General features: G+C 40.9%; 1 protein-coding gene across 2 annotated transcripts in view; it reads left to right on the plus strand.

The window, feature by feature from the left end:
* RPS6KA6 (ribosomal protein S6 kinase A6) overlaps positions 1-19,978 on the plus strand; it is a 36,733-nt gene extending 16,755 nt beyond the window's left edge. The window contains exons 7-22 of one of the 2 annotated variants that reach the window (XM_082289445.1): positions 2,272-2,378; positions 2,638-2,675; positions 3,731-3,873; positions 4,612-4,682; positions 5,995-6,083; positions 6,497-6,561; positions 8,064-8,166; positions 9,220-9,344; positions 9,627-9,752; positions 10,215-10,304; positions 10,948-11,106; positions 11,524-11,685; positions 12,090-12,166; positions 12,869-12,986; positions 14,027-14,167; positions 15,043-19,978. In XM_082289445.1, coding sequence (XP_082145571.1) covers positions 2,272-2,378; positions 2,638-2,675; positions 3,731-3,873; positions 4,612-4,682; positions 5,995-6,083; positions 6,497-6,561; positions 8,064-8,166; positions 9,220-9,344; positions 9,627-9,752; positions 10,215-10,304; positions 10,948-11,106; positions 11,524-11,685; positions 12,090-12,166; positions 12,869-12,986; positions 14,027-14,167; positions 15,043-15,168 — 1,740 coding nt within the window. In that variant the 3' untranslated portion in view covers positions 15,169-19,978. The remainder of the gene's footprint in view (positions 1-2,271; positions 2,379-2,637; positions 2,676-3,730; positions 3,874-4,611; positions 4,683-5,994; positions 6,084-6,496; positions 6,562-8,063; positions 8,167-9,219; positions 9,345-9,626; positions 9,753-10,214; positions 10,305-10,947; positions 11,107-11,523; positions 11,686-12,089; positions 12,167-12,868; positions 12,987-14,026; positions 14,168-15,042) is intronic. The other variant, XM_082289446.1, reaches the window with a different exon arrangement.
* Positions 19,979-24,185: the final 4,207 nt, after the last annotated feature.

Consider the following 24,185-nt stretch of genomic DNA (forward strand, 5'->3'; position numbering starts at 1 on the left):
GAGGGAATGGGATACAGCTACAGGCTGTTATTTTTTTTAAACATTTGCCATCAAATATTTATTACATGTTACCTTAAGTGTTATGAACACGTTTAGAAGACTTTTATTTTCGTTTGGCAAACCTTTTATAAAGATCTAAATTTTTAATGGCAGTTTCTCAACAGCTTCACAGCAAGAGAGGTTTTCAGTGTTTTCACCACTGTAAATCCATTTATACTGCCAAAGCACAGGAAAAGCCACTTTCTTAAATGAGAAAACTGTGTTATCTGACTGATTTTTTTCATGGCACGGAGGAGGTTGTTTATTCCCAGTATGCAAGGCCAGGAGAGAGTTTTTTCCCCCATATACTTTTCATAAAAAAAGAAAGGTTTTACTTTAGGAACAGGCAAAAGAGAAGGAAGAATTTAAAAGCAATTTTGTTAAAAGCTGAGCTTGGTAACACAGTGATTATGTCTAAGAATTGAGCTCAAAATTAATTAATCTGGAAGCTAAAAATGGTGTTAAAACCTTCAAGTGACTGACTTGTCCCAGGTTATTGAAGCAGGAGGTAGGACAGAGGTCAGGCTCTGCTTTGATATGGGATGTTTAATTACAGAGGGCATTTTGGAATAGCAGGAAGAGCTGTTCCCTTGCACCAGCCCAGCTGGGATTATCCACTATGCAACATTCTTAAATGAGAAATGCAAGGCTATCCATAAGACCTCTGTCAGGGGTTGAAAGAGGGATGTATTCCCTGTGGGAACCAAGAAGTCATAATTCTCAAATTTTCTTACTGCTAAGACTCCACCTGTTTGTTGGAACACTTCAGTTACCTTCTATGGTGGTGCTTTTATATATATAGATATTAAAAAAAAATCAAGTTTTTATTTTCTGGTGAGAATGTGAGGTAATTTCAAAAGTCCATGGTAAAACACTGCCTAAGGACAATGCACATGAGGATAAATTCCCTGTGGCATTTCATACTTTGCACACAAGGATTGTTTTAAATTAATTTGGTTTAGTATGAAGTTATTAAAAGAGTCTTGTTGGTCTTTACATTCTAATGTGGGTACGAGAGTTTCAGCTGTGGCAGTGAGATGAGTGTGTAATGAAGATTTTTTGGTAATATTTAATGAAATTGACTTGCATCATGTTTAACTTGACCAGAGAACAGCTTTAAATGTCATTATGGGGAGAAGGTAGATTAACATTTAGCATCATTGTGTTCTGAGATTTGCATTTTGGCTGCTCCAAGGAGTAATGAAATCCAAGGAGTAATGAAATCCAAGGTTTCCCTCTGCTCTTTTGAAAGAGGTGAAACCCAGCATCAACACTGCTCTTTAAAGGTGTGAAGGTGACACTGTGGAGTGTAACAGCTTCCTTGTTCACCCAAGGTTAACACCTGTCATTATGGAAATCAGGGAATATTTCTGTGCCTGGAGAATAGATCACACCTGAACAATTCCAAGTACAGAGCAGTGGCACTGAATCAGGGAGCCCAGGTAGCTTCATTTCAGCCTTGCTGGGCAGCAGCTGAGTGGCTGCACGCCCCATTCCTGCTGGATTCAGCAAACAAGGGAATAGTTCACTTAAAGCCCAAATTCAATCCAGCAGTTTTAAGATTCCAAGCTCCTCCAGTAATTTGTAGAACATGACAAGAGCCAAAGCAGGTACAGTTTTTGTGTGTTAAATTAGAAGCAACCTGTGGAGTGTTCAGGACAGAAGTGCATCTCTGCTCTAGAAACAACATCATTATTTCAGTGTCTCACCAGGATTCTTTAATTTTATTTTTTTTTCCTAAGAGCAGAGTACATTCTTCAACTCTCAGGCTGTCATTGTTATTGTCACCAGTGTTTTATTCTGTGTTCTTTTTTCTTAAATGATTTTTACTTTTTTTTCTAAATATTGTTAATGTGAATTTGCACTCACCCAATACAGCAGCCATATGTTAAATTTTATGATGCAGTGGAAAACTGTCTGTGATTGTGGCAGGAGGAGTGCTGGGTGTCAGTTACACCAAATATAACAATTCATTTATTATCTAAGAGTTAATTCATGCTCTGCAATAATGCTGATGGTTTTATTTAAGTATTGCAGGTAGTTCTTTGTGCACTTTATAATTAACAGGTATTAGTAAATAATTTCTCTTGGCTGAGCTCATGAATTATGAGTTCACAAGGGACTTTTAAAACTAAATTTGAAATGTAGGCAGACAGGAGTATGTGTTTTTTAGATTGCAGTTTTAAAAACTGAAGACAAGATCAGAAGGTAAATCTATACAGTTCTTATTAGGTTATGTTTACAGAGGAAGATGTGAAATTCTACCTCGCAGAACTGGCCCTTGCTTTGGATCACCTTCACAGCTTGGGAATTGTGTACAGGGACCTGAAGCCAGAAAAGTAAAGTAAAATGTATTTTACCACTATTATGTGTATTTTGCTTGTTGCTTTGCCTTTTCCACTGTAAAAAGTTAAAACTATTTGTTAGACTTTGTAAACAAGTACAAAATGTGAAACACATAGCTGTGGTTTAAATGAAATAATATTTGCTTGTTAAAGTAATAACAATTGGATATCATCATTTTTAACTTATATTTTAAATGTTTTATATAAACATTGCTCTTTATGTGTTTTGGTGAATGTGAATTTTAATTTTCAGCATTTTGCTTGATGAAGCAGGACATATCAAGTTAACAGGTAGGCACCACTCATTAATACAGCCCTTTCTAAATAAGCTTTTTTGTGTTTCTGTATTATCAATTTTAAATGCATATAATATTGCAGAAAAAAGATCTGTGAGGAACAGTCCAAATACATACATTCTAGGCAATTATATATACAAAAGACTGACTGTTTGGAAAACAAATTACTATAAATTTCTAAAAGCTTTAAATTACATTTAAGGTGATGCTTTTGTTCTAGAGATTTCATTGTATATTTTGATCTGAGATATTGCTGTTAGATTCCAAGAGAAAATGAAGTTTTTTAAACCCTCAAAGACTTGATGGAATAATGGTGATGGAAATCAGGTTTATCAAATGCGTACTTTTTGAAATTCTGATATATTTAAATATAATTCAGTCCTAAATTTGTCACTTTCTTCTGAAAGTGGAAATAATGGATGGGATCATTGATTAGCAATCATTTTCCCTTATGAAAAACAGGATGTTTGAGAGCTGAGCCAGTGTCAAGGATTGTGTATTCAAAATGGGGAAAAAAGTGTTCTGGGAATGAAATCTTCTGGGAATGCAGGACTCTTCTGCACTAAACTTGAGGCAGGTTACAGAACCATGTTGCCTTATGTAACAACAATATTTTTAGTGTGATTTTATTTATTCATCATTCAGTAAGACCAGACCATGGAGGTTGCATTCCCTTTGAAACTGATTTTTACTTCTCTCCAATTTTTTGTGTGAATAAAGCAGGCAGTAAAGAGAGAAAATAAGAACCTCTGAGTATCTTAGGGCTCAAATGTGTACGATTTCAAATGCCAAGTTATTTCAGTAATAATTTTGATGGCTAATCATGAATTTAATGACCTTTAGAATGGTTTTGGAGGTGTGTAGTAAACTAAGTGTGCTGTCTCCAGATACCTGCAGTCTCTTGTTTCATGGAGAGCTGTGCTAATCGTATTACTGAAAATAGCCAACCCAAACCTCTCAACGCTTGGATTTTGAAGTACCATATATTGATTTATTTTTTTGCCCCTGAAGTTCTTTACTGGCTTTATTCTTGTGATGCTGTTGTTGTAGACTTTGGACTCAGCAAGGAATCAGTAGACCAAGAGAAGAAGGCCTATTCTTTCTGTGGTACTGTAGAGTACATGGCTCCTGAAGTGGTAAACAGGCGAGGACACAACCAGAGTGCTGACTGGTGGTCCTTTGGGGTCCTCATGGTACTGTATTTGCCTCTTGCTTCCCTTGCTAAGCTCACACAAATGCACTTAGAATAAGCTTGTCCAATTCTAATTAGGAATGCTTGGGTAAGGGGGACAATTCAATAACTGGGTGGAATAAAATTGACTTCTCACCTCTAGGGAGTGTTTATCAGGCACCAGAAAAATCCTGTGTGTCATCCATTAGTAGTTAAAATCAGTTGTAGTCAGTGTGAGACTTCACTTTGTATATTTATTTTGCATGTTACTTGATAGCTAAATTTAAAAACAGACTTGAAGGTTTGGTTTGAAGGAATGTTAATGGCACTTCTGTAAGAGTGAGCCTGAGGAAGGAGTGCTGGAGTGGAGTAGTGACATAAGCCAGTAACTGCTGCCACTTCTGCCCTTGCTGGGATGTGCAGCATCAGCCTTACTTGAAAAGTAAACTGCTGTTCTAGAATTCACCATTCTTGCAGTTTTTAGAATATGGCAACTTCTAAAACCTGGTTATGGAGGAGATTTATTACTTTTAAGTAGCTTCTTGGTGCAAAATATTCCTCCATCATCATCATGTTACACTTACCACTGTTATCATCATGTAAACTACAAGTGAGAGCAGAATTTTAGGTTTAACATTTTCATAATCATTTCAAAGTTCAACCAGTCTGATGTAGAGATAGGAAAGAGTGCAGTGCTTAACACTTTGTTACAGCAATTGGGGAAGAAGTGTTGATTTAGATTAACATTTGTTCTTTCCAGTTTGAAATGCTTACTGGTACCCTGCCATTTCAAGGTAAAGATCGAAATGAGACTATGAATATGATACTGAAGTAAGTATATCTCCTTCCTTTTTCAGAAGTCAGATAATGTCATTTTAAACATGTTTTAACAGCTTGTTGTAACTCCTTGTGCAGCCTGGTCTTGTGGAAGGTGTCCCCATGGCAGGGAATGGAACAAGATGAACTTTAAGGTCCCTTCCAGCTCAAACCATTTTATGATTCTAAGAGCACTGAGCTAGAACAGGAACAAAAAAAGCAAAGCCCCTTGATAAGCTTTAGATCCCAAACTGTGAAATACCATTAAGTATCCCCAGCAATTAAAGTCTCAGGGATGCATTTGTACTTTGATTGTAGGAGGATAATAAAGATAATAAAGTTAAGAACAGTGCAGTGACTTAGAGCAGCTTGATTTACACTCCTGTTGTTGTTACACTCCCTTGCTACTGTTACAGCACACCTTGTTTTGTAAGCAGCAGGTGATCAGGTGTTGCTTTGTGTACAGATGTGTGGAGAGCACTTACGTGCTCAAATTCCCATCTTAAATTACCCCAGTTACAACAGAAGCTGTTGGACAGGACAAACTGGGTGAACTGGTGCTCAGTGAGTGGAGCTGTTGGGCAAATATGTTCTCGTCTGTCTTTGTGCTCAGCTAACAAAGAGTTTCCTCCTAGCACAGGCACAGCCTTGGGCCCTCTGAGGGGTTATAGGGAAGGGAAGGAGGGGGAAACTCTGTTCTTCCCAGCGTAGGACACTTGCAGCTTGCCCTGAGTGGGAGTTCCTGGTGCTGCTGCCTCTGAAAGGATGGAGCAGACCACGAGCTGCCTCCCTTGCAGCTCCCGGTGGTGCTGCAGTTCTGCACAAAATTTCCCTGCCTTGGCATTAGAGTTTCCATTAAATAAAACAAAAGGTAAAGTCAGTGAGCTTTTATATGATGGCTCAATAAGGCCCTTCCCTGGAGGAATAGTAGCAATCACTTCAAGGACAGGTAATTGGGGATTTGGTGAGTCTCTTCTGGCATTGAGTTAGTGGTAGTTATTTTGGTAAAAACCTCCTGGCGACATGAAGATTTCTTTGAAAATACTTATGTATTTGTGAGATAATTATTTTACTCTGTTGCAGCATAAAGCTTGCTTTGGGGGCTTGGGTGGGGGTTTGGTGGTTTTGGTCTGATGTGCTTGTTCTTTGTTGAGTTTTATTTTAAAACACTCCTATAATAGGAAACTTAAAAAGTTGATGAGTTAAGTACGTGCACTCTGCAAGGCTTTGGAATAGATCCTTGATAGATCAAACTGTGCAGTGAAATCTATGTGGACAGTTTTTACCAAGACAAGTTTCTTCCACTGAGTTGTTCTCTGTTTTTTAGGGCAAAGCTTGGGATGCCTCAGTTCCTCAGCCCTGAAGCACAAAGTCTCCTGAGGATGTTGTTTAAAAGGAACCCATCAAATAGATTAGGTTGGTTCATTTATTTTGATCTTTAAATAATCAACTCAACCTAACTTTTTATTTCAAAAAAAGCAGTTGCTAGAGACTCTCAAGCTCTGGGTGATCAGTAACATTTGGATACCTGTTAGTTTGGATCGTGACTTCCTGGGTTTGGCCAAGGAATGGTCACTTCTTGGATCAGTGACTCTTAGGAGTGAGCCAAAGCTCTGACAGTGTCAGAGCAGGGAATATTGACTCTGTACTTATGGGCTGTTTGTGCTCTGTTTGCCTCCCTAGGTATTTTACATCCTTGGAATATCTCTGTATTCACAGTTCCCTCAAATAACCATGTCTGTGCAAACTTTTTAGAAATGAACTAATTTTTAGTGCAGTCTTTATACTTTAGCCGCAAGTGTGTTAACTACAGTATTTTCTTTGTTCAGGAGCTGGTTCAGATGGAGTTGAAGAAATCAAGAGACATCCTTTTTTTTCTACTGTTGACTGGAATGTGAGTACAAAAGGATCTGATTGATAAAGCTGTTGTTAATTTTTCTGTCTGTTGTAGCATTTGTATAAGTATTTACATCTGAATAGGGCCCAGCAAACACTGCCTCACTGCTGACTGGCACATCCTGGCTTCTCCTGTAATTCCTTGGCATCTGGAGCTGCAGTATTTACTGCAGATAGAGAGTATTAATTATAAATTGTGCATTTACTTTCTAAATAATTAGGAGTTGCAGCATCCTCAAGCTTAAAGGGTTAGTTAGGGCATTTGTAGTTGGGAGAGGCTGCTGGTGTTCCCAGAAACCCTTCAGGAAGTGTCTGTCCAGTGCTCCCCTGCAGGGCACAGCAGCTCCCTGTGGCTGTAACTTGTCCTGGACTTCCCTCTGCATCCCTCCTATCCCAGGCACAGTTCAGGAATTAACTCAGGTGCTCTGAGATGATCCAAAGCCTACAAGATCATGACTCCTGGCTTCAATTTTTCATGAGCACCTTATGATTTTCCTCTGTGGTTCGCTCATCCTCTGAGCTGTGTTTGCCAGAAACACTCTCAAAGCCAAGATGCTGTGAGTGAAATAAATCCCCCCTTTGCTGTGGTGCTGCAGAAGGGTTGATGGAATAAATAAGATGTGGCTGTGCTGACAGAACTGCAGCCACACAGGACAGTGCTGTGCTCACCTATTTCTTTGAAGCCCCTCATCGTTATCCATCTGTTTATCTCATGTATTTATTTCTGAAAAGTGATTTTCTAGCTGTGTTTATGCAGCAGCTACCTCAGAGTCCTGTTCAGCAACAAGTTTTTAGTAACAGCAAAACTTCACTGCTTTATGTGAATACACTTCAAAAGTTGTTGTCTTGTTTGGCTTGATTATCTACTTTTTTTCTTTTGAAGGGGCTGATGTTGAAATAAATATCAGCAGGGAAGTTTGAAAGCTCAGCAGTCCTAACTCTTTCTTTTTTCTTTGTATATATTTTTTTTTTAATTTGACAGTAAAATTTGTGTTTATTTCACTTTGGTGGTGTTGATGACACTTCTGTATTTTATCTCATTATTTCTTTGAGATGCATTCAGGTCCCATTTCCTTGGTTTTGGTTGGTTGGTTTGGTTGTTTTGATTTTTTAACTAAAATACACTGTATGTTTTTGTGCAGGAAGGTTAAATAAACTGCAAAAAATAGATCTGAAAGCAGGAGAGAAAAGGCAAGGAAATGCTCTCAGAAATTCCTGAATTTTTGCATGGGGATTTGACATCTTTTGACATGAAATTTTCTGTTCCTCAGCTGTAAATGGGATTTATTGCAGATTTGGGATCTTTCCCATCTTTGCCTGATTTTAGTTTGGTGGGTTAGGAAAATCCTGGAATAGAGCTTTGAGAATGGGCAATTCCTTGCCAAGAGCAATGTGCCTGACACGGGTTGAGGTCTTTGTCCTTTACCCTTTATCTTGGCAAAGTTACAGAGCCCATGGAAGGTTCATTGACCCTTACTTATCTTTGTTTTTCTCCTTCAGAAACTGTTCAGAAGAGAAATTCAGCCTCCATTCAAACCTGCCTCTGGAAAGCCAGAAGATACTTTCTGTTTTGATCCAGAATTCACAGCAAAAACACCAAAAGGTAACTGTGCATGGCTATAAATTGGTGAGGTTTGTGGGACAAGGGGTTCAAGTTAATGTTAAAACAACAAAAAGCCAGTGACAGAGTTAAAAGGAAAGGATGCACCAGGGTTCCAGTGCTCTGAAGGAGGATGTTCCCCTCAGCAGGTTTCTGTTCTTTGAATATTTTGCTAATCTTTGACTTAGGAATTAAAAAATAAATGGAATATTAAAAGCTGGACTATGGTTTCTATTTATGATTGAAGTCCAACATGCAGTGTTTGAGGGGAAGTATTTAATACTAAAAGTAAACTCAATTTGATTGCAGCAGTGATTATTGTTAGGGTCAGTATTTCATGGAGAATAGCTTGCTTTAAGAAACATTAACTTTTATCATTATTATTGCTTAGTCTGCTTCAAGTTTCACTTCAGGTTTTCTTTTGTGGATTTTTTTCTTTCCTGCTGCTTCCAGCTTTTAAACCCTCTTCTCATGATTGTTTGGAGAAGGTCTGTGCTTTTAATAGGCTACACAAAATTATTAAGCTGTGCTCACTGTGAGATTTCAGATAGTGAATTCAGAGGTGCACAGAATATAATCTGAGGAAAACGTAATTCTAATCATTCAGTGATATTTTTTTCAGTGGTAATTTACTTATTGGATATTCTTGTGTTGCCTCACTTGTGCCTTGCCAGCAGCACATTCACCACTGGACCAGTGCAATCTGTGGTTGCTCTTCTGTGTTACAAAGCTGTTGAGCACAAGACAGTGATCTTTATTTCTTTTCCATAAGTAGCTTTGTTTCAATAAACTTCTTCCTTAAAACATGTGCTCATGCATAAATTCCTGCAGTGCTTCACAGTTTTAGATAAAACCCTGGAGTACTTGTTTGTGTTTCTTACTGAAGTAAGAGAGTACAGGTAACAAACTAGAAGTTTTATTTATTATTTAACATTGGTGTTCCTCTTGTTTGCTTCCCTTCCCTCAAAACAGTTTTTGTAACATACCTGTCCTGAATGTTATAAAATGGCCTTGCTGGGATGTAGCCACACTAATCCTGTGTCTGTCTGCCCCCAGATTCTCCAGGGGTCCCACCCAGTGCAAACGCCCACCAGCTCTTCAAGGGATTTAGTTTTGTTGCAACGACTACTGTAGAAGACCATAAAATATCACCCCTCACCAATATACTGCCCATAGTCCAGGTAATGCTTTCCTTTTTGGGAAACTTCTTTGACATAAGGACTGAGCAATATTCAGTAGTTACAGTTGTTCTTGCTTTGTTGAGGAGACCATTACAAAATGTGCCTTATTAAATACTTCATGGGATGTTCTTAATTTTAAAAAGTGAGTTACTGTTTTTCTGGTGGCAGAATTTCAAAGAAAAATGATGAGCAAGCAGGAGAAACTTCTGCTGTTGGTACCAGTGTAATGGCAAAGAGAATCCTGTTGCTTTAGATGACCACTTGCCTGTGTTTTTTTTAAAGCAGCTTCATGGAAACAGTGCACAGTTCACTGATGTCTATGAACTGAAAGAAGATATTGGTGTGGGTTCCTACTCAGTTTGCAAGAGATGTATCCACATAGCTACAAACATGGAGTTTGCTGTGAAGGTACTGGAATAAATTCCACTCTGACATTCTGAAAATATTGTCTAGTAGATTTGAAAATGTGTATTTGTGAATTTTCCAGTTGTTGTGGCTGTTTATGTGTTGATAAGTTACGATCTTGAAGGCTGAAAATACTGTACAATGATGAGAACACCTGAAATAAAGTGAGATTCACAAAGGTGGAACTGGGCTGCAGGGAATTAGTGATGCTTCAGACAGTCCAGTGCATTTCTTTGTTCAGTGGAGCAGGATAGGCTCCATTAATGATAGAATTTTAACAAGGATAGAGCAAGAAATGAATAAATGGGATGTGAAGCTGGAAGATTAATTACTCGGGATTAGTAAGAAGTAATGCACTCTAGAGTTTTTTTGTTGTTGTTGTTGAAATGAGAATATAAATACAAAAAATGTCTTTATTTAATAGACTTTGTTTATGCAAGTTGTTTTTCCTGTATTATTTTGCAGATAATTGATAAAAGCAAGAGGGATCCCTCAGAAGAAATCGAGATTCTCATGCGTTATGGGCAACATCCAAATATTATTACTTTAAAGGATGTATGTACCTCTTTCTCTGCTACCTCTTATTAGACAGTGCTCAAAAAATAAATGCAGATACAGGCAGTTTATTGGGATTCATTAAATTTCTTTTGCATAGTGAAATCTGTTGGGAGAGCAGTACGTAATAGTAGAGGGAGTGTTTCAAAATACAATGCTGTCCTGATACTAATTTTTTCTAAAGGCTGTTTAACAAACTTGAAGTGAGAAGTGATGTAAAGGTTAGAAATGCCACATTTCTTCTTGTTTCAAAGGAGCAGCCAATGTGTTGGTAACCTGGGAAAGCAGTGGCATGTTGTCCTGTGTATGCCAAGTGTCAGCACCTAAAAGTGGCCTGTGGAAGAGCAGTAGGGAGTGTGGGATTGCTCTCCTCTTCCAACAGCAGTTCTTACACTGAAAAATTTAATTCAGAGTGATGAATTAACAACTTGGATTGAGAGTGATGAATTAACAGCTTGAGTCATGAACTCCCAGGATGACACATGAGCTGCCTTGCACTCCCTGCTTTGGCAGTCCCTGCTGTTTGTGCTGCCCGCTCCTGTGGGAGGAGGGGATTTTTGGGGATGTGTAACTACAGATGTTGCCTTTGAATAGATCTATCTGAGTGTATTTTGTGTGAGTGCACTGTTAAACCTCTCCCCAGGTGTATGATGATGGCAGATTCATCTACCTGGTCACAGAGCTGATGAAGGGGGGGGAGCTGCTGGACCGGATCCTGAGGCAGAAATTCTTCTCGGAGCGGGAGGCCAGCGCTGTGCTCTTCACCATTGCCAAGACCGTGGACTACCTGCACTGCCAGGGGGTGAGTGAGCCCTTCTGCCCCACACCCCTGTCACAGCTCTGAAATTACCAGTTCCTTTCCCTGGGTGCTTTGCTTGGCTTGTTTTCATGCTAAAAGGTTTTATATTTTATCACAAAGGTGAATAATAGAAACAACTTACCCTGTTATCCTGGCAAAACCTTTTGATTCTACATTTTATGAAACAGTAGATTTTTGTCTTCTTGTTGCCAAATGGGGATGTTGGCTCCAGTTGGATTATGAGCCAGGAGGTTTTTGTTATATTACTTGAACTAGAATTTTTGGATCCTTTAAAGTTACATAATTGTTTAAACTCCCATAAGTATATTCATCTAGAGAATATCTTTTATAAATTGTAAATTGCAAACAAATGTACCTGCTGCTCCTAAATGATGGCTTTTCAAATGTCTTTGTTTAAAGGTGGTGCACCGAGACCTTAAACCCAGTAATATTTTATATACTGATGATTCAAATAATGCTGATTCCATCAGGATTTGTGATTTTGGATTTGCAAAACAACTTAGAGGAGAAAATGGACTACTTCTGACTCCCTGCTACACTGCAAACTTTGTGGCACCAGAGGTATTTCAAGCTGCTCTGTGTTTTCTTTATGCTGGTTTTGGTGCATCAAATGCTTAAACTTTTCAGCAATGCTCAGAAAGAAGCCTCAACAATTCTGCTACTTTTCTTTAAATATAATCACACATGCTTTTTAAACACTGGTGCATGTGTTTATAATAAACCTTCTTTAAAAACAGCAGAGTCCACCCTCAAAAATAAGATGTGAGCCTGTTGAAAAATCTTAAGAGATGATGTTCTGGGAACAAGAAATATTGTTGGTACTTACTGCAGCCTGTATATTAGAAAATGAATAATCAAATCTCTGACATGATCCAGGGATGGTCTTGCCCTTCCTTTGGCCGTGGTGTTGGTTTGGTGGGGTTTTTTTAATATATGGCAAGTCTTTAACACTCTTTGTTTCATAGGTTCTCATGAGACAGGGATATGATGCTGCTTGTGACATATGGAGCTTGGGAGTTCTCCTTTACACAATGTTGGCAGGGTGAGAATATTTCTGAGCTGTTTTGTTTACCTAAAATCCCAGAATGTTGCCTGAATCCCTGCTTCCATAGAAATGGTGAGGCATTGCCTCATGGAATGACACAGACACTCAGGTGGGACAGGCAGCTCTGAGTCAAAGCCAAATAAACCAGGTTTATCTCACAAGTAGCTTCAAGCTTCTCTTCCCATAGTGCAGGACTGGGGGTGCCAAAGACCTCCCCCAGTTTCCAGGGAGGAATTGAGTGAAAATACGTGGTGGGTTTCTTTTTACCCTCCAGCCTCTCATCCTCCCACCCCATCCCCTTTACTCACCTCGTGTCTCCTGCCCCAGGCTGCATTCCTGGCCCTGTAGAACACTCTGGGTTGTGATCTCTGGAGTTGAGAAAACATCCAGACTTGATGAAGCTCTAGGAAGCATCTAGTGGCCAAATGAGAGATGTTTGCTGAATTCTGCTCTGACAGCAAAAGAGCATGTTTTTAGCCTTATGGCTAAATCCTGTATACTGGAAATTATTCTCTTGATAAATCTGTATTTCTTGTGTAATATTAGAAATATTAACAGTATTTAAGAGTGTGTGTACCTATTCTGTGATGTGTGTCTGCTGGCAGTGGGATATTGACTCAGATTCATGAGATTTTACCAATTTCTTGCAGTTTTTATCTATAACAAGGTGGTTTTGTTTTGATTTTTTTCTTTCAACAGCTATACTCCATTTGCCAATGGTCCCAATGATACTCCTGAGGAGATCCTAGTACGGATAGGCAGTGGAAAATTCTCTCTAAGTGGAGGCAACTGGGACACTGTTTCAGATGCAGCAAAGGTGTAAATGTGTTTTGGTTTTATATTTTTATAGAATTCCAATGAAATCTACTGAGCTTTGTCAACTAGGGTGCTTGTAAGTGTAGCTCATTATTATCTGCAGACTTTATTGAAGGGAAGGATATCTGCTCCAACCTTTTTATTTAAAGACTCCATCTGTAATCAATATGAATTCCTTGGAATGGCGTTGACCCCCTCTGTGGGTATCTTAATCACCAGTGTTACCTTTTAAAAAGATCAGCATTAATATTAAATATTAATATTTAAATATTTTTCCTGATCCTTTGGAACTGCACTATTTGTTCATTTCAGTAGGAGTGATTCAGAATGCTTGTTGGCTGCTGCTGTCTTAGCACAAGAAATTCACTTCTGTGTATTTAAGAATGCTTCACATTTTGTACCTAAAACAAAGGGAACATTCTGTCAGCTTGCTCATATTTTGGTTTTATTTCAAACTGTTGCTGTCTCTGTTCTGTGCCCTTTCCACCCACCTCTCCTTTGGATCAATGTTGTAATTAATTAGTAGCTTATTGCTAATGCTTCTAACAGGCAAAAACAAGTGTCCATTGCTGTAGGCTTTATTCTTTATGTAGCTTTCTGAAGGAAAAATTTGTTGCTGGTGTCTCACTGTCTCTGAATTCAGTTGTAGTAAGGAGTCACCAGAGCCCAAAGTGCAGAGTGAACAAGGAGAGAGAGATTTGCAAATAATAGCTTTCCTCCATAAAATCTGCCTGCTACATTTTAATAGGATTTCTAGTCTTTTAAAGATTATATTCATAATAAACACAAAAGGCACAACAGTGAGTTCCTTTGCAATCAAGGCTGGCTCTGTTGCACTGCTCCAATAGTACCACACATTGTTCTCAGCCTTCTGCAGTGTCAGGGCACAGAATGATCCCATTTGTCTGCTGATCTCTATATGTTTGCATTGTGTTAATCCCTCCACATCGGGTGCTTCTCTCACTGCTGCCATCCCTGATGCTCTAAAGGCCACCTAAGATGATTTGGACTGAGCAATCCGTGTGTTTCCCTTCCCTGCAGGACTTGTTGTCACACATGCTGCACGTGGATCCCCACCAGCGGTACACGGCCGAGCAGGTGCTGAAGCATTCCTGGATTGCCTGTAGGGACCAGCTGCCTCATTATCAGCTCAACAGGCAAGATGCCCCACATCTAGTAAAGGTAAACCCACCTGGGGTGCTGCTTGAGGTGGGGGCTGTGCAAGGAGTTGAGTTGGTTTAGAGCTAAAGACAGAAGTCTCACTTTTTCTGTTTGTTTTCCGTAGTACTGACATATTTAAGCTACATAGTGAGACAAATTCATGGAATCGTGGAATGGTTCGGGTTGGGAGGGACCTTAAAGCTGGGCCATCCACCCCTTACCATGGGCAGGGACACCTTCCATTAGCCCAGGCTGCTCCAAGCCCCATCTAACCTGGCCTTGGGCACTTCAGGGATCCAGGGGCAGCCACAGCTTCTCTGGGCACCCTGTGCCAGGGCCTCCCCACCCTCACAGGGAAGAACTTCTTCCCAATATCCCATCTAACCCTGCCCTCTGGCAGTGGGGGACCATTTCCCCTTGTCCTGGCGATACATACCCTTGTAGAAAGTCCCTCTCCAAATTATTGGTCAATAATTCTTTTTAACCTCTGTGTAAAGGAAGAGATTTTTCTGGGTGTTTGCTTTAAGGTAGTTCTTGACTTGTCTCCTAAGTCAGGTTCTGAATAGCCACTGAAGTGGCTGTATTTGAGAAATTGGTGCTAATTTGGATTGAAGAATACAAATTCTGACCTACATTAACAGGTGATTCCTACATCTGAGGTATACAAAAAAAATACAGAGGAAAGAAAAAGAAATGTCAGACATCCATACTTAGACATTGGAAGGATTCAACAACAGATGGTTTTTTTTTCCTAACAAACCTTATAGAATTCACATGACCTAGCATAAGTCTTGTTTGGTTTTAATGGGGTTGAGTATTTAATGTTTAATTGCTTTATTTTCTGATTGAAACTTCTATATATATTCATTATTATGATGTATTTCCTTTTTCTCTAGGGAGCCATGGCTGCTACTTATTCTGCACTGAATCACAAGACATTTCAGCCAGTGCTGGAGCCTGTGGCAGCCTCCAGTTTAGCTCAGCGACGGAGCATGAAAAAGCTCACATCCACAGACTTATAGATCCACTGGGACACCTGAGCAGACACAAGCGAGGGGGAAACCCAACAAGTGGCTCTATTTTGCCTGACCTGTGATCAAAAGGCATCTATGGTTTCCTGCTACACTACTTGAATTCTGTAAAAGTCCTTTTTTTAAAAAGAAAAAAAAAAAATCCACAGGTTCATACTGTGTTTGTTTTACAGGCCGTATCTGTTAAGTTAATTTAAACATCAGGTACACCATAATGAATTTCTCTACACTGTCCTTTGAGATCTGTTGCAAATATTCTTTCACATTCTGTATAGTTTTGCTGGGTTCAGTTAAAAAAAAATGATTTAGGGGACCGTTACCAATGACCAAGTTGTACATAAAGTGTCAGTGTGAGTTTTCTTTGCTTCACACCTTTAGACCTTGCTGTGAAGGGCAAATTCTTCATTTTGTAATTGGGCACTTCACTGATTCAACTCAATTCCTTTACCTTGTCCATGACTATTATGCAGAGTTGAGCAATGTGATGTGCCAGTGTTAACTCATCACTGTTGATTTGGAAGGTCTGTGTTTGCATGGTGCCAGTAACTGAGGAGTTTCTGTGGAAACACAAACCAAAGGGGATGTGCAAGATCCTGCACTTCAATTTGATCACTCGTGACCCAAAAGAAATGCTGCTTATGGCCTCTAACAGGAAAACGAACATTTCTGGTTGTTACCACAAATTGTGTCCTGCACTGAGCTGGAGAAAGTCAGTACATGCTGTCAGAAACATTGGTACCACTTCAAGACAACATCATGCAGCTCAATCCTTTGTTACTTCTACTTCCCATCCATTAACACAACTACTGTGTTATTTTCCTCAGCAGTCTTTCCACTGAATACACCCAATATTAGGTTTGTTTGGCATGTGAGACAAACTGACACTTTATTATAACCAACTTGGCACTTGGGGTTTATTTTTTATTTATTTGATTTTTTTAATAGAATGTTGCTTCTCTCTGACTCTCTCGCCGCATGTACAAATATTACAGAACAGAACTGCAAAATTCTCTTTGCCTAACTGTAGGGGTAGCTTGGGAAAATAAATAAGCCTTGCTGTTGTGCCCAGGTAAGGGAATTCTGACCAAGAAATTTCATGTTATGGGCAAATTCCTGTCAGCATCCTGTGGCCAGCATTCACTCACCCTCTCTGTCTGGTGTTAGGACTTCAGCTGTTCCTAAATGCTGGGATGGAGAGGAAATTCATTTCTGGGCCAGAATTATCTTGGAGTTTCCTGACTCAAAACCAATGCTAACTGCTGGTAGTTCATTTAGAGATACACTTAGAAGTGTTTTCAAAAGTTGTAGACATTGAGCAATTGTAGTGACATAGCAGGATGATCTTAAATATTAAATATATTAGTGACATTAGACTGTGAAGTAACCAAAAGTCAAACATAGTTCAGACTCATTTGTCATCACTGAATTTTCAATTGTAAGACCCCAGGGCTGACACAAATCAGCATTTTGAGACAGGGAAAAAAAAAACCTTCCAGGAGAATTCTGGCCCAAGCAGCAGGAGTGGCGGTGATAACTCAGATCTCACAGGAGGTGTTGGCTGGTTTTTGCTTATACCTGTGAAGGACTTGGTGGTGTTGGAAGTACTTTTATATAAGCTGCTTTCTTCTGTTGTGGTGGGGGAAGATGGACATTATCTGGCCAAATAGTTAGGTATGAATATATGTAGATTTGAGACTTAATGATATAGCAAACATAGGTGTGCTCTTTGTATCAAGCAGAACATCCCCCAAATGGAATTCCTTGAGTGTTTGATAGATGTTGGAAGCTTTAGGGCCCATTTGTGCCTAGTTTTGAGGTGCCTGTTTGAAATGCTTGAAAGCTTATCAAAGAACACGACTGCTTCCTGGAAAGCTCTTTGTTTAGTACAAAATTTTCCCTTTTTGGTCCATCCTCCTTTTCCTTACTGAAGACCTTTGCCAGCAGGAATGCCTGGAAACCTCTTGTCTACACTTTGCCAGGGTCATTTTTATGTAAATTTAAAGATGACTGCCAGAAGAATTTGAATTCACTAAAAAAAGGCAAAAGTGCTGGAAATTAAACCACCTGAGTCAGGTCAAGGTCTAATGTGGGTTAAAATATAGTCCTAAAAGCTGTGTTGGGGTAAGAGGTAATGCAAGGCCTGGAACACAATGAAAATGTCAAACTGGAATTGTCTTCAGCTTTCCTGTAAGGCAGCAGCTGGTCTTTAATGGCTTTACCCATGAATCATTTAACAGTGTTTCTTGTTGGTATTTTCTTTTAGCTTGCTTAGAAGCACCACAGTATAAGCACCTTAAAAGCATTTTGCACAAGAGCAGTTGGAAGCAGCTGAAGGGACTCAAGTTGTTCTTGATGTGCAGCACAAAGGTGGTGAGAGGAAAAGAACACAAACAAGGTGGATGTTCTGATTTGTTACGGAGTATTTAAAACATCTCCTGTCAAGTTATCCCTGTTCTGTATTACTCCTGGCCTTTAGTGCAAGTGGGACTCCAGGGGTAAAAGCGTAGCTTTGGTGACTGCAACACTGCAAAGGTGTCTTATCATGGGGAAAACATATGGATATATTATATCTGACAGGCCAGTGTACCCTGGTATGCCAATTGTAATCCTTGATTTGGGGGAAAAGTTCCCTTGCTCTGACTATTTCAGCATATCAGTCTTGGAAATTTTGGGATATGCAGGAACATGAAAGAGTTCACTTGCAGTTTACTTTTACTGTATTTAATGATCATCTTTGTGAGGCTTCTTTGGGAATTTCTTGCCTGTTTCTCATCCCTTTCTTTCCCAACTTAGGTTTTGATATCTAAAAGTAGCATGATCTGCTCATGAGCTTTCAGTTAAAGGTTTGAGATGGAAGAGCAGGTAATGGGAATGTGCTCTGGCTGCAGTGAAAGGTTGGTGGAAATAGTTTCATATCATCTGGGCACAGTTCAAGTTTACAAACTGGTTATGTTATTGCTGCCTTACTGAGTTAGAAAAAAAGTCAAATTTTCACAAAGGCTCGTAATCACACAGAAATAGGCACTCAGACTAAAGGTATTTCCAGAGAGCTAAATCTTAAATGATAGAATATTGGCTGTGACTTCCTGCCAGAAAAGCTCCTGCTCTGGTGTTTGGTGATGATCATTATCAGTAAGTTCCAGCTCTGGTGCACACAGAAAGCAGACTCCCACTGGAGTGGGCTCAGGACCTGTTCTGCAGTTTTTTCAGCCCAGGAATATCTCAATTTATACCTTCAGTTATCCTTTGGATAAAAAGTGAGGAACTCTGTTATATTCCTGTTCCATATCTGAAAACTGCAGTGGCACCATGGTGAGCCCTTCCTGAGAGCTTTGCCTGGCTGGGTCCAGTCAAGCTCCTCATCTGTGGCTTGTGTGGCCTCAGTGTTGTGTGGTTTTGCTTCTCTTTCCCATTGTGCTCAAAATCAGTGAATTCCCCTTGCCCATGCCAGGAGCCTGAGGTGCAGGGGGCTGAGCCTGCTGATCATTTGAGGCCTCTGTTGTTTGAATGTTCTTGCAGCCAGAGAAGGCATCCAAAACCTCACCCAAGTCAGTCATGTCGAGCTTGAATTCTGTCTTCCATGTTTGAATTCCTTTTCCAAAGCTGATCTTCATCTGTCCAATAGCTAAAATAACCTCTAGCAAACGTCAGCAGTTGGGAGTTCCTTGCAATGTACTTAGAGACTGGTCTGTAGAGCTGACTTAAATGAGTTATACAAGGTTATAACAATTCTCCTGGTTTGTGTCAGTGAAACTAGGCTTCAATGCAAACACAGGGTTTTATGTATTTCTGTAGCACTTAAGCTTTTCAGTCCTGTCCAGAACTAAAAGTTTGCCAATATTTGTGGGAGGGGAGGGAGGAGCAGGTTTTTCTTTCTCCAAGTTTCTAGAAAGCTTCTGAAGCTGTGATCGTAATAGAGTCCTTATGTATCCTATAGGAGCTCTGTAAGGTTAAAACCATAAAATTCTCCTTAAAGTTTGTTCCAGAAGTCTCTTGAGTGTGCACTGAGAGCTGTTGGTAACATCCCTGCACTTCATTCCTACCACACCAGCCTTCTGCATCAACATCTCTGTCCCTGCTCCAATTATTTTTAAAATATTTGCTCCCCCAAATTCTCTTGTTCCTTGGGAATAGAAGAACAGATACAAGTTTGAAAAACCCTACCCTTAATGTATAGCTGAAGCTGATTGAACATAGTAATAATTTGCATAATTAGAAATTCCTCCACAGAATCATCAGCAACTGGTTTTCTTGAGATTTTTCCTGTGTAATGAAAGCAAACTTTCTCTGAAAGCTTTAAAAGATACTTAATTGATTATATCTCTGAATTATTAACTTTTGGGCAATAGCTTATTACCAATAGTGAGTTTGAATAATATTGAATCCTCTTGTGGGGTTTTTCACACGAAGACTGAGGATGCTGGAGGTGGATCTGCTTTGCAGGACCAAGTGTTCAGGTTTGGGTGTTTTGCATTAGGCTTTTGAGCAGTGTTTGCTAATTAATGAATTAATTGCATTGTCATAATGTCCCAAGCACTTTGGCATCTTGCACTGATGCTCTGGTTAGAGCTGAAGCTCTCCTGGCACGTGGCTAAATCTCCATAAAGGGCATTAATTGAGAACAGTGTGCAATGAATTCCATGCTCTCTGAGGTACTTCAAAGATGAAACTCTACACAAGGTCCCCGTTATCAGATATTGTAACTGTCATTTCTTTCTCTTAAGCATATTGTGGATTTTGTATCATACTGTATTTATTTCATTTAATTTTAAAAGAAATGTTTTCTTTAAAGCTCTGTATATATTGACATTAAAGTTTGCATTGTACTACGTTCTCCTCTTCTTGCAAGGCCGGGTCTGGCAGTGCAGTGGTGTTTTTCTTGGCACTGCTGCCTTCAATTACAACACACCAAAGACAACCTCAAAATTGTATTTACTTTTGTCAAACTCCCTGAATAATCATAAAGGTACAGTTTTAATTAGCTGGCAGTTCCTTGAGTACCAGAATAAAAGGGCTGTAAATTCATAACATTTGGTAATTGACAGAAATCCATCACTTCTGCTTTGGAAGTTCACTTGCTCCTGTTTTTCAAATGGATATAAAAAAACAATGAGCAAACATTCCGAAATTAAATGTATGTGAATTATTTCATAAACCTTGCCAAAAACCTCACATACATCAAGAGCTGTGTATAAATTTATATTCAGTCAAGTGTTTCATACCACACTTGCAGTAAAACAGACATTCAGTGGTAGGATTGATGTGTTACCTCACATCTCATCAGGTGGCATCATCTACCTCTGTTTTTTAGGTAACTATTAAATTTGACTCCTTATATTAAGAGGAAATAATTTTCCTGCAAAGATCTGGTCCTTTGAAAATAGACACTTGCATTTCAAGTGACAGGAATGACATTGAAAACTGGGTTTTAAATCCTCCTGAGGTGTTTGATAACTGCTGGTGCTGTCGGTATTCAAAATGGTTTATAGATACTTTATATTTTTGAATACACAGAAAGGTTTTCCCATGTCTGCCTCAGGTCCATCTCCCAGGTGCTGTTTGCTCACACAAGGCACTGCTTTTACCAGCACTGTGATGGGAGAGAAGAGGGGGACTGAAGCCATAGAGGAGGCAGCAGGTAAAAAAGTTTCCAAGATGGTGATGATTCGCTTGATTTTACTCAAGGTAGTCAGGAAAAAATAATCAAATTGGATAAAAACATTACTCTAAATTTTGAAAGTCTCAGGTATTGAGATCTGCAGGCTTGGTGAAGGTGTTGCTGGTGGGAGAGAAGACAAGGCATGGATTAAAAGCCAACCTTACTGAATGTTTTGAGAACCAAGGACAGGGATGAGCCAAGAGTTAAAAAGACTCCAGAATGTGCCTTAATCGTATCCTGCTCTCTTTGTTTTCTGGCAAATTTTGGTTCTCGGGAGCCGTTTTCCTCATGATTCATCTCTGAAGCTTTATGATTGTGAGAGACACCTTCCCACATCTCTTTTGTGTTTTTATGGGGTGCAAAATGTTTTAAGGTAAAGATGTTCCCACCTTTGCTTGTCCCAGCAGTAGCGGGAAGAGGGAGCAGGTGTCTGCTGGCAGTTTTGCCAAAATACAGATTTAACTGTCTTTATTTTAACTTTTGTTTAACAAACTCCCTCCAGAACCTCTGGGGAGCTGCTCTCAGAGGTTGGGGCTTCTTGTGGGCCTCTTGAAAGACACAGAAAGCTTTTGGCAGAGGTGAGGTCAGTTCTGCAGTCCCTTAAGGCACTGTTTGGGCAGGGGCTTCCTTGCAGCTCCCTCCCCTTGGGGTTGTCTGCAGTTCCAGCCCTGGAGCAAATCCTTCTCTCCAGAGCCGTTTTGGGGCCTGCTCTTTGATTTTTGGCATCCACAGTGTTCTACCCCAGAGCAATCCTGTACCAAGCTGTGTTTAAACAATGAGTGCAATGCCCTAATGCTGGCTGATTGTGCAAATTCCTTTATTCCTGAACAGGCACATTTCAGGCTCTTGTGGCCCTCAGCATCCAGGTTTGTATCCTGGTCTCTGTGGGGATGGCTGGGCTGCACATTTACAAAGGGATGGATACCTCTTAATTTAAGGGGTTTTATTGCTTCTAAAGGCTTTCGAGGGGGAATTACAGTATAATTTTATGGGCTTGTGCCTGTCCCATGCCTGGGCAGTGTCCAAGGCCAGGCTGGATGAGGTTGGGAGCAACCTGGGATAGGGGAAGGTGTCCCTGCCCATGGTGGAGGGGTGGAAGGAAGTGGGCTTTAAGGTCCCTTCCTATTTTATTGAATCACAAATTTTTCTACAATAACTGCAGTTGTGGAGTGTTGATACAGGCCCTGTGCATCCCTAACCTGGCACCTGGCTGTGCTGAAAGCCTTGTTTGGAGGTCTTGGCAACTAAACGGCAAGTTAATCACATGGCAGGGCGCTAGAAACAGGTATTGTGTCATCGTCCGCTTGTTTGGGGCTGAGTTCAGTCATTCCAGGGGTGAGAAAGCAGTGGGGAGCAGGGATGAGGAGCAGGGTGGGGAAGAGGGATGCAATTCTACATTGCTCTTCTCTGGGGGAACTGGTACCGAGTGGTTACAGGGTCACAGTGACTCCAAAACCGCTGGGGATGCGGTGCCCGGCCCGGGCTGTGCCAGGGGGTCCCGCATTCCCGGGGTTTGCCGGCCGTGCCCGCATTCCCGGGGTTTGCCGGCCGTGCCCGCATTCCCGGGGTTTGCCGGCCGTGCCCGCGTTCCCGGGGTTTGCCGGCCGTGCCCGCGTTCCCGGGGTTTGCCGGCCGTGCCCGCGTTCCCGGGGTTTGCCGGCCGTGCCCGCGTTCCCGGGGTTTGCCGTGCCCGCATTCCCGGGGTTTGCCGTGCCCGCATTCCCGGGGCGGGTCCCGCCGAGCCGCGGTTCCCCCGGCGCGGCCGCTGCGCTCCCCGCAGCACCCAGGAGATGGAGGCAGCGCCCCGCAAGCGGCTCCCGAGCCTTCCCGCCGGGATTGATCCCGCCTGGAACTCTCCAGGGGTCAGCGCGGCTGAAGGGTGCACGGCCGGCAGCTGGAGTTCGGTTGCGCTGTAGGAATTCGTTCGCGTTTTGTTATTTTATTTATTTATTTCTCCTTGAGAACGTCTTGTTCTCCTGGTTCTCTTGTTTTCCTCCCTGTGGGATGTGGTTGTGTGATGCCTTCATGTCCATATCCCAAAGAATTTACTGGAACAGCTCTGTGTCTGCTACTCCATAAACAGATCCTGCTACTCTTGGCTGAAAGGCAGAGAAGCAGCGCTGGCAGGACCAGCCCCGGAGCATCTCCCTGACCACAGACGTCACGTCTTGGCAAGGATTTCCCAATACTGGGAAAGGACGAGGAGCAGGAATCATGAAATCATAGATTATCCAGACTTGGGAGGGGACCCCCATGGATCACTGAGTCCAGCTCCTATCCCTGCACAGACACCCCAACAATCCCACCCAGTGCCTGGGAGTGATGTCCAAGCGCTCCTGGAGCTCTGGCAGGGTTGGGCTGGGAGCATTCCCTGGGAAGCTGCTCCATCCAGGAGGAGGAAGCGTGGCAGGGCCAGGACAGCACATGGATCCACCTGGATTCCCGGTGTGGGAATGTCTGGGCAGTGCTTGGATGGGGAACTTCCCTCTTGCAGCTCTTCCTCTGCTCTTCCTGAGCAGCTGGAATTGGTGCAGCCAAGCACCAAAACTTCTGATTTGGAAAGAGCAGCACAAGGCAAATCTGGAAGTTTCTGATCTAGAGCCAAAACCTCAAAATGCAGATTTTTTTGAGGTAAATAGAAATATTTTGGATCCAAGTAGAGACCAGGTGTATATTTTTAGTGATTTTTCAAAGCTGTTAAACCCTAGGAAAGCTGATTTAAACACCTGTATGCTTGTAAATACAACTTTGTACATGTTTACTGTTTTCATTAGGAAATTTATTGCAATTCAAAATGCTCTGATACATATCAGTATGATAGGAAAACTCTCGTTAAATTCTGATAGTAAGACAATTTAGGAATAAAAATTATTAAAGATCTTGCTTTGCCAGGTTAGAAAACCCCGTTATGATCAAGCTGAAGCTGTTCCTGCTCGTGGCAGTGGGTTGGACTCAATGGGTTTTAAAGGTCCCTTCCAACTCAAACCGGGATTTCCTTGTGCTGCTCAGGCTTCTGCTGCAGAGGGGGGAACAGAAAATTTACCTCAAGTTAATTAACAGCTCCAGCTGCTAATTCCCCCCACACCAGCCCAGGAAGAGTGGGCCTGCTCATTCCCTATGCCCTATAGAAGATGATCAAACTCCAAAATAGCTGAAAGAATTAATTTGAGTGAGCTGGCAGTGCTTGTCAGAGAGGGAATAAGGGCAGATTTGAGGAAATTAGTAACGTAACTCAAAGTTCCCAGCAAACTCCTGGCAAAAGCAGTGAGAACTTGGTTTCAAATTAATTATTGCAAATAAACATTTGAAATGCTACAGGCCAAATTAATATTTCAGAATTCTTCACTAT

Source organism: Coloeus monedula (assembly GCF_965178545.1).
Source record: "Coloeus monedula genome assembly, chromosome: 12".
Taxonomy (NCBI): domain Eukaryota; kingdom Metazoa; phylum Chordata; class Aves; order Passeriformes; family Corvidae; genus Coloeus; species Coloeus monedula.